Below are 16,480 nucleotides of genomic sequence, written 5' to 3' on the forward strand. Positions count from 1 at the left end.
GTCGAGCCTACTTTTTATACGATACGCAGCTTTTGGTAGTAATATATATATATTGGCCTTCTTGCAGAAATTAAGACTGCTCTCAAGGCAAAAAAAGTCTTTGTTGTGTGTGCTTGGAACCGGCTTGTGACGTCGAAAAAAAACAGGTTGTGGGTCATGTTTTTTGCAACAGGAGGTGGGTCAGCACGAAAAGAAAGCTTCTCAACCTTGTCAAACTGTTTACAAGTTAAGAAAACACGAGAAAACTGTTGTATTGACACGAAACTACACGGCTTCTACTAGGTCTTGATGGCTTTTTTTGCTTCAGCCATTCGGAGTGCTTCCAGATTAGAGGCCCGCGATTTCAGCCTCAAATTACCATCGTTTGTCACCAATAGTACACCAGTATGACTCGTAGTCCCACTGCCTCCACTCTTCAACGACAGCAATTGACGACACGTGTACAAAATAACATCATCCATGGAATTCAACTCTCTTTCATCACCAGCCCATGATTCCATTCTAATACTCAGGTCCGGGAGATAGTTTCCTCTGCTCGTCATGATTTTTATGTTTCTTCTCGATGTTTGTGCGTTGAAGTAGGAATCGAGGTATGTGAAGGCGGCTGCTGCTGCTCCCGAGTTATTTTGTCGATCTTTACCAGTAGCGAGACCATCTAATTCAGTAATCACTATAGGACAAAGCATGATAGTGTCAGCCATAGAATATATAGAATAGGCTGTTGCCACCACAGTCGACGATTCCTTCACCCAGCTTGAGGCAACCTCCCAGTTCCTCCAATAGGGTCTTCGGTAGATTTAAATTGACTATAGATTTAAATTGACTATACTTACCAGCTAGTGGTACGACGATCTGCCATGAATCAGCTACCAAAATCTGAATCCACGCTAAATCCGCCAGCCAACAGTTTGTATCGAATACCAATGTCGTCACTCCCTTCTTGATGCGCATAGGATTGGCCTTCACTGGACGAGTGCTATTTCTCATGACCTACAATGAAAGAAAAGAGTTGTGAGCTAGGGAGCGAAGGAAGTAGTAGTCGTAAATGGACTAGAATCCTTAGACGGACTTTCGAAACACAATCTCCCAGCCCACTCGGTCGTCAATTCAGCTGTGTCATTCATCGCCGACCCTCCCGACACTGCTAAATCCATCAAAATTGACATTTTGCTGTTTTCATGTTTTCTCATTTTTAACCTAGGGTTGCAATTTCTGTATAGGTACCACCACGAGTACAAGACTCCTCCTTCCAAATGATTCCCATGATTCAACTTCCTCAATCTGATTTCCTTGCCAAACGGGAAAAAAGGAATCCTGTCCCTCGAATGGCTTCTGACAGCCACTGACATCTCTCCCATTTCCAATTCCAAACACTTACCCTATCACTATCTTCATCGTCTTGAGACTCGTTCTCTTCGTCCGAGCTTCTAGCTTTACGGCCAACACTAGTATCAAGCTGGTCTTCTTCAGGACCAGTATAACTAAATTGATCATCAACCAAACTAAACGCTTCAGACCAATTCTTGGATAGCTGAACCATCAGCCATAGAATACGGCCTTCTTTACCGATGCCTTGCTGTTGTGATGTTACTTGAGGATTGATGCTGTTACTAGATGTTTGCTCTACTGCTGGCGTTTGACTAACGTTGGATGGTGTCTGATCTACTTCTGCTTGATTGTCATTGGATGTAGTCTTATTGCCGTGATTGTTACTGCTAATGTCTTTGTTCATGTGGGTTATGGATGTCTGATTGTCTACTATCACTGGGGTGTCAAAAGCTCTACCTTCAGTCATCAAATCTTCTACAACTTGATCAAAAGAGATACTGTGATCTACTAGCCACATTTCAAACCGTTTAGTCGAATGGGTCGTGGCTCGGAATGGAGTGAATCCTCTCATTTCCCAATCGTAAGCCAGACTCGGTATGATATTACTAGATGGTAGTGCTGATAAATTTACAGATATAGTGTTGCCGAGCTGGGCTAGGGATTTCCAGAACCGTATGCTAGGCCTTACGTTGCATCTCCATTCAGCATTCAAGTTGACAAGAAAGACAAGCAACAATTCTAGATATATGGTGGATGACGAATCAAACCTTTTACTATCCGATACTGTCGGCGTCGCCTCCTTCTCCGCATCTGATAACATGTGAGCTAATATTACTAGTGCTACTTCTAATAACAAGGCCACTGAATGACCTGATGCTACTTGAATCGACACATTATTATCATGAGGCGGTGTTCCCAACAACCAAACTCGAGCAATATTACAAATGGCTACTTGCAACCACCAGCGACCATCTAGTGGTGAAGATTTACGTTCTAACTGACCACGTAAGGCATCAACGAGTTCTGATTTACACTCGTCAAACAAATCAAGACTGATTCTTGTATGTAGGATTTCGTGTAGTCGTATAAACAAGCCATCCATCTCTGCTGGGCTAGGTGGTCTTGTTCGTTTCGGTGGCTTCTTCCTGTTTGATGCCTTGGATTCTTTACTATTGCTACTTTTACCAGCAGATCTACCATTACTCGTACTATTACTGCTACCACTAGCCTCCTTTTTACCATCAGGATTTATAGATGCTGCTGCTTTACGTCTCTTCTCAGCAATTTGGAAGAGTGAGATGAGACTATCCTTGGTAGCTACATATGGTGACTTTACAGTCAGCGACCTCATGTAATAATACAAAGCCGGGACCATTAGATCCATTTGCACAGATACAAGGCCCATCTGGTGATGATACAAGCCATTATTTGGTGATAAGAGGGCAGCATTATCGTACATGTGTTTGGCTTCCATCCACTCTCCTTGTTGCTTCATCGTAATGGCACTACTAGACTCGGAATTCGGATCTGAAGCTCCAGCAGAAGAGGGCCGTGATCTGTATAAATACATTGCTCTGTACCTAGCTAGATCTCCCAACCAGCCTAAGCCCTTGTACCATTCGAGTGGCTCTGTAGTATTAGCACCACCTGTAGGCCGTAATGCTTTTAAGCACTGTACTATATTCTGATAAACTCGTCTTGCTTGACACGTAAACTCATCAAAGACCATTCGATCCGATGATGATTGTTGAGCCATGTTGCGAAATGCTTCGACCAGTGGATAGACTCCGGTCTTCCATAGTTTAGCTTCGATCTCATACTTGCATGCTAGCTCATAATCGGTGCATATGAGCTCTTCGCAAGCTAGTACAAACCTTGTAAAAACACGAGCGTGTGAGCAAGGACAAAACACCAGCACAAAATACACTCACTGGCGTCGATCAGATACATCATCCAAAGTGACTGGTGAGCTGATCAGTACTGTTTCTATAGTTTTGATTGTCTTGTACACCGTCCGAAGCCTTGTAATGGTCTCTGGATCGAGTTGCTACTATGAAAGATGATGAGTGATAGATGTTCATCAATATACCTGAAAGGCACATACTCTTCGTTCGTTCTTCGTAGTTGATGAAGGAGTGGACATTCGCAGAAGACATTGGCTCTGAATATCACGTACGAATCTCCCTACAAATTCATGTTTTGGTGTCTGATTCCTTCAACACACACTTACAACAACAAGAAACAAACGGAATAAGCTAACTAGGGGCTTACTTTTCTGATATATATAGGCTGTGTCTGTGCCTTGTTATAGCTTTAAAGTACCGCTTCCTTACCGCACTTTTCTGTATATTTGATTATTGAAGCTCACACGTTTGCTTTTCTAGAATGCAAGGAACTGTACGTGTCTGGGGTAAATTGGCACGAATACGATCATGTCGCCACTATTCTGTACCATCTGCTACTGCTATACACGCGAATCTGGACCCATTCACTGAAATACTGAAAACATTTGATGCTCCAATTCGTTATGCTGTTGCGTACGGGTCGGCTGTGTTTCCTCAAAAGGAAACGAAGAAGGTTGGCTCATATTTATATCTGTTTATTATCTTTTAGTAATTCTTTTCCTTGCCGTGAACTCCAGGAAAACAGTATGATCGATTTCATATTTGGAGTCACGCATCCTGAACATTGGCACTCTCTAAACATTCGACAACACCGCCATCATTACTCGGTGGTCGCCAATCTTGGAAGCAGAACTGTTGCTGTGCTGCAGGAAAGGTTTGGTGCTGGGTTATACTACAATCCTGATGTCACAGTCAATGGAGTGGTAAGAGGGTTTATGACTTGGGCATGGCAGACGAAGCTTAGTCTTTTTTGCCTCGTTATAGAGGATCAAGTATGGTGTCATTTCTATGGAGACGCTATTACAAGATCTAAAGTATTGGGAAACGTTATATGTTGCTGGACGAATGCAAAAACCTGTATGGACAAGCCAAAAAGTGTCCATCATATGATATAAAGACTCACATACAGTCGCCATAGCTTGCCGTCTTACGAGATGATGCTCGTGTGAGTCTAGCAAATCAGCAAAACTTGAGGAATGCTGTTCGAACTGCTCTTCTTCTTCTACCTCACGAGTTTACAGAAGAAGACCTGTTCCTCACCATTGTTGCATTATCATATCATGGTGCGTTGGTGCATGATGTCAAGCATATAGCGATGCTTTCCAGTAAATCCTTTGTTGCCTGTAGGTGATTTCAGGATGAGTGTGGGAGAGAACCCACGCAAAGTGTATAATATCGTCCATGGCCAGTTCTCTCAATTACAGGATCTGTATAAGCCTGTTGTAGAGAATCTTCCCAACGTGTCATATGCCTATGATGATAAACTTCAGGTATGGGCCATTGAGTGTTTGCATCTTTTTTTTTGGATGTTGCTTACATTCTCAAGTCTTTTAGCAAGACGAAGATGTCAAGTTGAAGGGAATCATGCTGCAACAGCTTCCGCCTCGATTTCTTGACCGAATTCGACACCATCACAGGTGGTATCTCTCGCGAGCTGGACTTCAAAATCAAGCGCCTCAAGGCGAACCAGACTTCTCTAGGTCCATAGCTGAGTCGCCGGAATTGTCTTTATATACCCAAAAAGGTGAACGCAAGCCTCTTGTTGTGGAAGCATACGTGATAAACAACTTTCCTTGTTTTAGCTTTGGCTGAAACCATTTGGTGGCCGGCACTTACACAATCTATTAAAGGTATACTGACAGGTGGACTGTCACGAAGCTGGCAGTACGTTCTTGCCAAAATGAAGAAAAGATATGGCAAGTCAAAATGACGTGTTTGTACGAGATAGAGCATATAATATAAAGTATTATCAGGTCATTACAAGCGAATGTTGCCGCGTAGTATTCACAGCTCGCGGTTGTCCCATGGTAAGTTTGATCGTAATCTGTGTACGAATGCAAACCTTGAATCCACCCTCTTGTTTGCCATCTTGGCTTCCTTTGCCTGCATTTTAGAACAAACAAGTAAAGGAGTGGCACTGCATCATTTGCCAGCATGCCAGTAACCGATTACTATGCTCTTCTTGGGTAAGTTCTCTTCTACCTTTCTCTTTCACGCATTTGAGTTCAAGAAAGTCAAAATATTTCTATCGTCGTTCTAACCTGATCTCATCCCTAGTCTCGAACGAAAATCGGACCGCGATGAGATTAAAAAGGCATATCGCAAATTGGCTCTAAGTAAGCTGCTAGTTTTACTTATGAGGTCGTCGTGATCTTCGATGTACATTGCGCCCGCTCACCAAAACGTGATTCTGTACTTAGAATACCATCCAGAAAAGGCTGGAGAGACATCTAAAGAGCAATTTGTCAAGGTCTCTGAAGCATATGATGTCCTTTCTGACGGTAAATGGTGATTGGACGTGGTTAGATCCATAAACGAGTAGAAATTCCTGATTCTTTTCGCATAAAAATAGCACGACGAAGAGCAGTCTACGATCAGTCTGGCCTAGAAGGATTATCACATGGTGTACCTAGCAGGCCGGGTACGGACTTATTTTTCAAACCACGAAATGTTAGCGGTTATTGAACGAAAGATACTTAAACAGGGTTTGAAGGCTACGACGGCGGCTACAAATACCATGGAAATGCCGAAGAGACATTTAACGAGTTCTTTGGTGGAAAGAACCCATACACTGGTAACGTGGACAAAAAAAGACTCAATGGGTTCGTATATTAAATGCCATGTATTAGATTTCTTTTCCGTACACACTGAAACGGGCCCTACCGTCTTCGGATCCAAATTTGGAGGCCTCCATGGCATGGCCGGTACAGCACCTGCCGCATCTCGCGATAGCCCTGCGCCAACAGTCCCAAGCCATCGTGATGGACCCATTCAGGATTCACCAGTCGAAACAGACCTGTTTGTGACACTAGAAGAATTATATAACGGTGCTGTTAAACGAGTCAAAGTGTCTCGACGTGTCTTGAATGAAGATCACGTAACTACATCTGAGGATGAGAAGCTGCTGTCCATTGAAATCAAGAAGGGGTGGAAGGATGGGACTAGAGTGACTTTTCCTAAGGAGGGTGATGAAGGACCGAATCGTATTCCTGGTATTCTTTGTGCACTCGCAGAAATTCGTTTCTAACCGATCACTCTTGGTAACTCGATTTCTTCGTTCTGTTTTGCTCTGCAGCTGATCTAGTATACATCATTCGCACAACACCACATGACATATTTAAACGTCAAGGAGACGATCTGCACTATACTGCAGAAGTTTCTCTTATAAAAGCCTTGACGGGATCTATCCTAGACGTTGAGACTTTGGATGGTCGTTTATTGAAGATTCCTGTATATGAGATCGTCCAGTAAGTCACATTCAGTTTGTTTCCTCCGAAGTTTAGTATATTTATAATTTCTTGTTTTAGCCCACAATTCAAGAAGGAAGTGCCTGGCGAAGGGATGCCTTTATCACGAAATCCAAACGAACGAGGAAAGTTGGTGGTTACATTCAAGACAACCTTCCCTACATATTTTTCAGAAGCTCAAAAGAAGGCTTTGAAGGCTGCTTTTGCCATGTCGTAGATATTTCTTGTCGTAATAGCATGTAAATAGATTATGGTTCTTGGACGGTAACCGATGTGTGCTTGTACTAAATGTGCTTTTCTATTTGATTTCAATTCAATACTGTGTTTATCACTAATCCAATTATTAAGATTTTTTGTGAATTACGACCTTATTGACACCAATCGCCGCTCTCATTCCTCAAGCTTCAATACTTCGTCGTCCTCTGCACCATTCATAACCTTTTGGAACCCCAGCTTTTCAATGTCTTCTTCTTCAGGCTCGTCTTCCAACTTGACCTCCTTGATAGTTCGACGAAGAATTGGATCCTTCATTAACAAGATCGTAGCCAACCACATAATCAAGGTCACTCCAGCGACAATATACATCACATCTTGAAAAGCCAGAATATAAGAATCCAAAACAATTTCGTGGGTTTCAGGACTCAGCGTCTTGATTACATTGAGATTCAAGACTTTTCCAAGCACAAGTCCTTGCGTCTCTGACAGATCTGGAGCCAAGTAGCTGATTTGGTTGATCCAGACTGTGTTTAGCACAGAGGATGCTATTCCAAGTCCTACTATACCACCAAGGTTTCTAAATTCATACGAGAAGGATGAGATTAAAAATCGATTTTGACTAGAACGATGACGATTTACCGTAGGAATAACACTGTAGCTGTAGCGGATGCCGCATCAGCAACCGTGACTTGTGCAATCACAGATCCAATGGTGTAAGGCGCTCCACCACCCAAGCCTGCAGCCTAAATGAACCGAATCTCAGCTATTATCTTCTCGAGTCGTAATATCAAATTCCGACTTACAAAGAGCCAGCCGATTTGACTTCCCATAGAAACGTCTACATGCCATTGTGACATCATGAATGATCCGACGATAGCGAAGGGGATTGTGAGTCTGAGTATGGTGGTGGTTTTTCCTGTTCTCTGAGCTATGATACCAGCACTACGAGTGAACGGATTATAAGCGTCTGACAAGTGTATGCAAACGTAATGAAGTAGTCGTTGGAAAAGACTTACAGGATTATGGCACTGAGTCCGGGTACTTGATACGCCAATGTGTATATTCCAGCAGTGGTCGCATCTGATCCCTATGATAACCACAAATGCAAACAGGAGTGTGTGAAACTGACTGATTGTGATATCAAATTGAATTGAAAGACAAGAGCCTTTACCTTTGCTACTTGCTGGAACTGGGGAATGAAGAAGCCATTACAAAGGAATGTAAACCCATAGCAGAATATCATTATACACAGCCCGGCAAATTGAGGCTTCCCAAAGTACGAAAGAGACACAATGGGTTCATAGCTAGAAGAATCACATCGAGTGTAAGTACATGCTGCACAAATCAACTGTGTTGGGATGGTAATGAAAGTCGGCGTTCACACATACGCAAAGTGTTCAGCAGCCAAGAAAGCCAGAAAGAAAACTCCTGATGTAGAGAAGAGACCAATAACAAGCGGATCACTCCAGGATCGGTTTGTACTTCCTTCGTCCATAGCGACCAGCAGGCATAAGGTAAATACAATGAGAAAGAGGGATCCAATCCAATCGATGCGCTTGATGAGTTCTTGACGTGTAGCTGAACGTTTCTCCGGGACGTACCACCACAAGACTGCGGTGGGAATGAAGAGGAGAGGGAGAGTAAAGTAGAATTCCCATCTCAGTAAATGAAAATGAGTCTTAGTCCAGCTTGATCTTTGAGGAAATTGAATATTCATAGCTACACTTGCCTCCACGATATTCTGTCAGTCCATAAGCCAGCCTATAACAGTTGGATGAGTTTATGAGACCATGTCAACCGAAAACGCTGTTGACGCAGTAGCAGTCAACATGAACGTACGAAGATTGGCGCAAGAGAAACAGTAAGCAGTCCAGGAGCACCAAGAAGTGAAAGATACGCTCCCCTCTTGATCGGTGGAATCAAATCAGCAACGACTAGCAACGCCAAGCTTGAGATCCCACCAGTCCCTATTTTTCAGTAATAAGTCATTGGGTGGGCTTTCCATGCATCTTTCATTTTTCTTGCATGTGAATAGTGGCAGGATGGTTACCTAGTCCTGAAGTAAACATCGATGGTTATCAGCATTATTGTGCTCGGAATGGGGGAGCGAATGAACAAACCTTGAACAGTTCTTGCGGCAATCAACCACGGCATATTCTGCGCAGCGCCGCATAGTGCACTTCCACTAAATTTGTGTGCCTGTTAAATTATCAACGACGTAAACAATCGACAAAGGTTTTCTTACATTATAAAAAGCACGTTGCATAGCAATACCATCGACCTGCGTCCAAAGGAATCAGATGCCTTGCCAAGAACCTAAGTATCAAGGTAGAGTTTGATGCCTACTCATAGAATGGTTTGTGCCGACTCCTCGAGTATGGACATACAGCAGATGAGACGGTCATAGCCAGATTGAAGGCCGTTCTGAAAAGATGACCACGTTAAAAAGATCAGTAACGAATACGTTGATATACATCTTCAAATAATGACAATATTACCCGACCCAAGACATGGTTTGAAAGTCACCGAGGTCGCTGCCGATTACTAAAAATAACTGTGAACAAGAGTTGCCATCCAACAACCCAAACAAGTCAGACCTGGCAGGGAAGTGAAAACAATTACTTGATCCATGACTAAAAATTAAATCAAAATGAGAGGTATTTCTTATGTTGTTCAGATGCAAAGCAACCACCAAAATACGACCAGCACTATACGACACATACTAGACACCAAAAGCATTACAGAGAGCGATGCCATTATAAGCATAGTTTCTCTCATTGGAAGCAATAAGCCAGAATCGTTCGGTGGTGGTGCCTTGACATCATCTAGTATCTTGACGATTGAATCTTGATCATTTGAATGACGCAAACGCGTCTCCACTGACAATCCTTTATCTTCATTCATGGTTGGAGAGATTGTATTACGATTGAATATCAATGTTGCATTTACTGGTCTCTGTGGATGTTGCAGGCTCATGGTGATCTTTCGATGCTTTGATGCAATTCTTTTGTCGCAGCAGTTTGAGCCTTTTTTCACCAACTCCACAACGTCTATGGATTCAAAGCAGCCGAGGCAAAGTTTTCTCGATTTCCTCTTTGGATTGTCATTTCGTTTCGTGTGGAGGTATCTTGTCCGGCTAGTACTGTTGGATCCATTGGATTTTGAAGTAGGGTTAATTTTTTGACAGTTCAAGTAACACAGCGAATTTCATTCCGCATTCTAACGAACAATCGGTTAAGCGCTACTGATTTCGTCTACGTTGACTGAGTGGATCTACACTCGTAGACTACAAAGAAAAACCTAGTTTACAAAACCACTTGGTACCTCTACTAGAGTTTTTATTCGCGAAAGCTACAAACATCTCTAGTAGATGGTCATGGTGTCTTCAAACAACCTAGCAAGCTCTTCAGCACCAGTATGTTTCGGTGCCAGCTTAGTCACACGATGTTGCGGAAGCGTACCTTCCACCAACATGTTGATATCATCCTTCCCAAAGCCCATTGCAGAAATTCCATTAGGAACCTTCAAGTCATACAAGAATTTTTTCAAGGCTTCTGATAAAACTAGACCAGCATCCGCTTTCTTCACATTAGATATGTCCACTCCAAATATTTCAGCACACTCAAGATGGCGTTCTGGATTTGATGCGGCAGTCCATCGGAAGACGGCGGGAGCTGAAACAGCAACGGAGATACCGTGAGGTACGATGGAGTGATCTACATTGTAGCCTGGATGTTTGTACTTCATTGCCTTTTCTTTTACGGAGGACGCGATTGGATAACTCATGCCATGACACAGATGGACCTGCAAAAGTTTATCATAAGAGAAGGTTCTGTTATGGGCACATATAACAATTCTACGCAGACTTACGCCAGCGTTTCCAAATCCAATACCAGCGAATGTGGCAGCCAAAATCATTTGACTCATGGCTTCAGTATTTCCTGGGTCTTTAAACACAAGAGGCAAGTTCTCGACACACATCCTTAAAGCTTTCAATGACCAGATATCCGAGATTGGATTCGATCCCTACACAGCAAAAAATGATAACACTTGAGTCAGACAAAATCGGCATAGAATCCACGAGTGAATCTCACTTGGTATGCAGGTCGTTGATTTGGATTTTCAGGCCTTGGACTTCTCATATTATATGGAATAGCAGTATAACTTTCTAGTGAATGGGTCAAGACGTCCAGACCAGCTGAGGCGTGGACATATGGTGAAGCGGTTCGAGTATCTACACGTTGCGAAAGCCTTCGTCAATGTCAGAGTCACAATCTGACAAACATATTCCATAAAACGTACTTAAAGGATCCACAAGGCCCAGAGTAGGTTTCAGAGCCCTTGAAGCAATCCCAGTCTTTGCGTTGACTGGTGAGTAATCAAATATGGCAACACCTGTAGTCTCTGATCCGGTTCCCGCTGTTGTTGGAACTATGATTTGGAATGTCGGTGAGCGTGGAGTAATCTCAAAGTGGCTGTACTTTCACGAGATGTTGTGGCTTTCTTTTGGTATGTACGTACTAGCAAAAAACGGAGCCAAAGGACGGTCAACAACGCGTGATTTGCCCACAGGAGCGTTAACAAAGTCCAGAAAGTCCGCATCGGGATAGTGAGCATAGAGGTTTGCAGCCTTGGCGGTATCAATAACAGATCCACCTATTAAATGACGTTGGTGTAAACGAGTGCTCGTAGCTCAGCGACTCTGAATGTCAGGATACTTGCCACCAACAGCAACATAAGCTATCGAAGAGTGCTAAAGTGAGAAGCCCACGATACTGTTTGCAAAATCAAAACTGCATACCATCTGGATTCACACGTCTCGCAAAAGCAATGGCCTAAAACAATTTATTTTATTTTCTTTTCATTCGTCATGGTAAAACATAATCAATAAAAGCTTTACCTCCTTGAATGAATAGTCCGTAGGCTCGACTCTGACTTTATCAAAGATCTCAAAAGGGACACCAGCTCGCTCAAGTGATTGGAACACAGTCTGAGCAGCCAATAGTTTCCCAACAGTAGTGTCAGTAAACACCACCACCTTCTTGGGCTTTAAATTCTTTAAATCCCAACCAATTTCAGCAGTTACGCCAGGTCCATATCGGATATTACTTGCAGCCATTTCGAAAGCGTAATCGGTCTTGCCCTTTTCGTTTGTAGTTGCTCCTCGTCGAACAGACTTGTCGTGAGCGCATCCTGGGTCTACATGTATGAAAACAATTGAAAAGTTGGCCCATATTCAATCATTAATCGAGTTCCTCCGTGAAATCCCATGTCCCATCTCTTTCTTACGCCCTTCTTGATGTCGGTCTAAGCATACCGATCGGCCATCAAAGCACGTATATACACATCTCAGCCAGCTCATAACGATGCACATGATCAATAAATGGCGACTCGGTGGCCTCATGTTGCTTCCTCGAGCCAAACTTACGATGTTTGTGTGTGCGTGCCAATGATGGGACAGATGGTCCATGAGCAGGACAGGTGCACCGAGCTGACACTGAATTCATGAGTCCATACACTCGAGAAGCCTTGCTGGTAGCTGCCTTGGTTGCCATCTTTGCTAACTAAAGTCTCGAATTCAGAATCGATGAGTGTGACTTTCAGACGAGTTTTTAGCTCAAGCAAAACCACAAGGAACAACGTCATACGCGACTAGGTCAACGAACGAGTATTCGATATTTACTAACTAACTACAAAGGAAAACTACGACTGATTTACACAATTTACTCAAACACTGATACTTCACGAGCTGCAATCACCAGTTTCCGACAAGGGTGAAGAAGAACCATCATCTTTGTTGCTTTCTTCACGTTCAGCTGCGGTAGCCACCATAAACCAATTGGGCTCAGATTTGGGTGCCTTCCGTTTGGCAACCTTTGGTCCTTTTCGAAAACTGGGATTCGTGTGCCTAACATCAAGACGCATCATCAGCTCAAAAAATCCATCTAATGTTACAATTCACTCACCAAGCTCGGTGTCTCTGTTGACGATTCCAAAATCGAAATCGTTGGTTAAGCTGCCAGCTTTGAAATCTCCTACCTCAAATCCAAAAACGTTGTCAAAACTGATGCTTACCAGTACAGCTAGATTTGAGGAACAGGTGTTAGATGTGATATTGCACATCGCCCAGCCAATTAACAAGAGCACTCACCTCTACTGTTTCGAAACTTCCTGTCGCAGCCCTTGATTCCACATGCAAACGGAAACTCATCTTCTGCTGATGGTGAAGCACTGTCATTACCATTGCTATTGGTCGTGGCCTCCTTCTCCTTTTGTCGCTGATATGGGTAATTTCCAAAAGGAAGTATCCATGAGAGACCAGACAATTTCCCACAAATAAAAGTCAATGTCGCTCAACAAAAACTTACTCGCAACTCAGCAAGTTTCTTGATGGGCATAACTTCTTCAGCATCAGAGTCTACCTCCTTGTATTTCAATTCCTTTTGTCGACTTGCACGAGGAGGAAGTGGTAAAAAATACGTGTCAGTATCAGACGATTGTCTCTGTTTCTGTTTCGGCTGCTGCTGATGCTGCTGTTCAGGAGATGGTCGAGTTAAGGGTAATGGTGGTGATGATGGGTCACTCATATGATGAACTGTATGGGCATATTGTGGTTTGGTTGTTATGAATCCTTGGTCTATTTGGTTTTCAGGTATTGGTGGCAGTAAGGTTGGGTATTGAGAATATTGTGAAGCCAGTTGGTATGATTGTGGAGGTTGTAGCGACAGAGTCATTTGTGGTTGCTGCTGCTGTTCTAGTAATTCTAGTCGTGGAATACCTGGTGGTAGACGAAGAATGGGTACATCCGGTTGAAAATATGCAACACTACTACTATTGATATCGACACTGCTACTGGCGCTTGCTCCCATAAACAGGTGACTGCCATCACTATTCATTTGAAGACCACTGATTTGTGGTGATCGACCACTCATCTGAGTCAGAATATTTGCAGCAGCTCCAGCTCCTTCAATAGTATTTACTGGCACAGCGCTACGCCACATGGGTAGTACAGCAGCATTCAAGTCCATTTTTTGGTCCATCATACCATTATTCACGAATGATGGTCGCCCTTCTTGTCGTTCCTGTTGGCGAAAAATATTCGTAGCATCCTGCCAATCGACCCACATCTTCCATCCAGGACTATGTGGGGTCAGATCAATCCTTTCAAAGGACAAAATTCCTGCCATTTCAGCAAATTCGTCCCAACTCCTTCTATAGCTCTTCACATCAATCCCTTCACTTTGGCTACCAACCACACTGTCAATACGTCTCAGATACCATGATTTGAAGATTTGTAATATGGCAGCAGTATCTTGTGTCGTTACACTACCCACAGTATATTTGACGACAATCAGTTCCAGATTTGGACATAATCGTCCCAGGTATAGAAGCGCCTTGACTAGATTCGAAGTCAAGACGTTGGGCAGAGTATTTTGGCCAAATGGATTTATAGATAGACTCAAATCCATTTGTTGCAGCTGCTGCAACATGCCTCCTGCAAGAGGAGAAGCCAGGCCAGCCTTCTTTTTCTGTTTCTTCATCCATGAAGAAGGGTATTTCTCATCATTTACATAATCGTCTTCCTTCTCAATACTATGGTTATCAAAAACGTTGACCGGCTCGTCAGCTCGACAAAGTGCCGTAACCAATGGTGGCAAGACTGATAAACCAAGATATTCACAATTACGAGCCGACATGATTTGCAAATTCTTGCACTTCATGAATTGGATGAAAGCCGTCGTATCACATAATGTATGAGATACATTGACTGTGACGAGATGGATGCAACTACTGGCTATGGAGCCAAGAAAAGGTGCACTAGCATAAATACATCCTTCAAGATTCAAATGCTGTAGAAGTGTCCAAGAAGTTGTCAAAACTCCTTGGCCACGTAAGAAGTAACAGTCTGGCAAGAAGAGTGTTGTCAAGTTGATTCCAAATTGAGATACGTGGACTGCCATGTCGTCATCCAACAATTGTGTCGACTTGTCCAATACATTGAGGCCTGAACAATGGTAGTAACATTAGGTTGTTAAGATCAAGGTGGAAATATTGCCGCCAAAAACCCGTGAACATATGCTACTAATTACATTACGTGAATTATATCAACCTCCAGCACTCACCATAGATTCTGACTGACTTCAGTGTTGGATGACTTGCCAAGAAGGCATTGAGTGACTGAGATACAATAGAACAGACGTTTGGGTCTGTCTGTGATGAGGTGCTATGTGGATCCACACTGATAGTCAACTTTTCAAGATTTTGTAGCGGTTCAGCCAATAAACTCAGACTGCCATCTGTCAATGACCTAGAGAGTTGAGACATTTCTGTGTGAGTTTGAAAATGAGCAAAAAAAGATCCTATATCATGATGCCTCACAAACCTGTGACAGAGTTCCAAATCAACCACATTGTTTGTAGACAAAAACAAGTCACGCAACATTTTTGGGCGAATATAATCCAAGGGATCTATATGCAATTGGAAGAAATCAGTGAGCAAAAGTGGCTTGTATAGCTCATGTAAGATTGCACTTACACAGACCAACTCTCTTCCTAGCCCCTGAATACGCATTCAACAACAACATGGCATAAACACCGCTACGAGTACAGCCCCCAATAACAGCTTCAAATGTTTTACAAGAAGCGGGCTGCAAAGTCTGCATTACCTTGGCAAAATTCATCATGGCATCTGTCGTTGGCTGTTGTGGCGAATCCAGTTCAAGCACTGGTCTACTGATTGCTACGGGCAGTCCATCAGGAGGCACCACTACAAAACGACAACATACTTTCTCGACTTGGTTCAATACTGGCAGGATTTGTGCGAGATATGCCAAGTCGAGTGTGCATGTGCCTGTTATTGCGTTTTTCACATGTTGGGCTGTTAGGAGTATGTTTGGTGAGGATGGTGGTGGTATATATAGTAATTCGGAGAGTGGGACACTCAAGTAGGATGCTAAGAGAGATATGTCTGCATCCATTTGATGGGCGTTTGGCAAGGCATCTGGGATATAGATTAAGATGGTCATAGTCTTGACGTAGTGACCATGTGGTTTGGCTAATGGTTCATTACGTTGACTTCCTTCTCTACTACTACCACCATCATCATGACCATCATCATCATGGTTAATATCACCATTGGCAACAACACCACCATTCAAATCTCTGAGACTGAGAGATAGTGTAGGTGTTGAAACCAAGTCTCCAGGATTGATAGTCCTAGTTCCAAGTATCGCATTACTCAATTTCCTCAATCGATCACCAAAACACCACAGTGGCATATCAGATCTCTGTTGTTGTGATTGATGACCAGTAATATCCACCAAACGAGTAGTTCGAAGACACAAGTCCGAGTACAGAGCCTTGATACCTTCATAGCTCCATGATGACTTGGCGACAAGCATGGCATTGTACTTGTCGATCTGATGCTGTAAATGTTTGAATATTTGGGAGACGATGAATGGTTGGAGGATTGGTGAATACTGGTGATTAGTATTATGAGTATTATTGGATTGATTTATGGTGCCTGTCATTGTTTCATGATTTCCTTCTTCTTCTAAGTTGGGCG

The 16,480-nt window shown here is 43.0% G+C and overlaps 5 protein-coding genes across 5 annotated transcripts; 2 read left to right on the plus strand and 3 right to left on the minus strand.

The window, feature by feature from the left end:
• Positions 1-278: 278 nt before the first annotated feature.
• On the minus strand, positions 279-3,472 carry SmJEL517_g00643 (uncharacterized protein; the record flags this gene model as incomplete). Its single annotated transcript, XM_031166572.1, has 5 exons — positions 279-670; positions 834-990; positions 1,379-3,203; positions 3,261-3,376; positions 3,434-3,472. 5 exons carry the CDS (start codon positions 3,470-3,472, stop codon positions 279-281), a joined length of 2,529 nt encoding a protein of 842 aa, XP_031027334.1.
• Positions 3,473-3,714: 242 nt separating this feature from the next.
• CDS1 (phosphatidate cytidylyltransferase) lies at positions 3,715-5,163 on the plus strand (the record flags this gene model as incomplete). The annotated part of the gene is made up of 7 exons (XM_031166573.1): positions 3,715-3,906; positions 3,971-4,156; positions 4,218-4,310; positions 4,372-4,516; positions 4,581-4,723; positions 4,788-4,977; positions 5,036-5,163. 7 exons carry the CDS (start codon positions 3,715-3,717, stop codon positions 5,161-5,163), a joined length of 1,077 nt encoding a protein of 358 aa, XP_031027329.1.
• Positions 5,164-5,387: 224 nt separating this feature from the next.
• SmJEL517_g00645 (uncharacterized protein) lies at positions 5,388-6,917 on the plus strand (the record flags this gene model as incomplete). Its single annotated transcript, XM_031166574.1, has 8 exons — positions 5,388-5,419; positions 5,511-5,569; positions 5,654-5,734; positions 5,806-5,874; positions 5,938-6,027; positions 6,083-6,445; positions 6,529-6,700; positions 6,761-6,917. The coding sequence occupies 8 exons, from the start codon at positions 5,388-5,390 to the stop codon at positions 6,915-6,917; spliced, it is 1,023 nt and encodes a 340-aa protein (XP_031027328.1).
• Positions 6,918-10,279: 3,362 nt separating this feature from the next.
• Positions 10,280-12,471, minus strand: SmJEL517_g00646 (uncharacterized protein; the record flags this gene model as incomplete). Its single annotated transcript, XM_031166575.1, has 9 exons — positions 10,280-10,720; positions 10,787-10,942; positions 11,011-11,150; positions 11,219-11,347; positions 11,438-11,572; positions 11,642-11,656; positions 11,718-11,751; positions 11,817-12,115; positions 12,345-12,471. The coding sequence occupies 9 exons, from the start codon at positions 12,469-12,471 to the stop codon at positions 10,280-10,282; spliced, it is 1,476 nt and encodes a 491-aa protein (XP_031027331.1).
• A 187-nt stretch (positions 12,472-12,658) lies between these two features.
• SmJEL517_g00647 (uncharacterized protein) lies at positions 12,659-16,445 on the minus strand (the record flags this gene model as incomplete). Its single annotated transcript, XM_031166576.1, has 8 exons — positions 12,659-12,824; positions 12,883-12,896; positions 12,992-12,999; positions 13,068-13,194; positions 13,285-14,921; positions 15,040-15,224; positions 15,300-15,384; positions 15,452-16,445. The coding sequence occupies 8 exons, from the start codon at positions 16,443-16,445 to the stop codon at positions 12,659-12,661; spliced, it is 3,216 nt and encodes a 1,071-aa protein (XP_031027330.1).
• Between the last annotated feature and the right edge of the window lie 35 nt (positions 16,446-16,480).

This window comes from Synchytrium microbalum (genome assembly GCF_006535985.1).
Source record: "Synchytrium microbalum strain JEL517 chromosome Unknown SmJEL517_scf0002, whole genome shotgun sequence".
In the NCBI taxonomy this organism is placed as follows: domain Eukaryota; kingdom Fungi; phylum Chytridiomycota; class Chytridiomycetes; order Synchytriales; family Synchytriaceae; genus Synchytrium; species Synchytrium microbalum.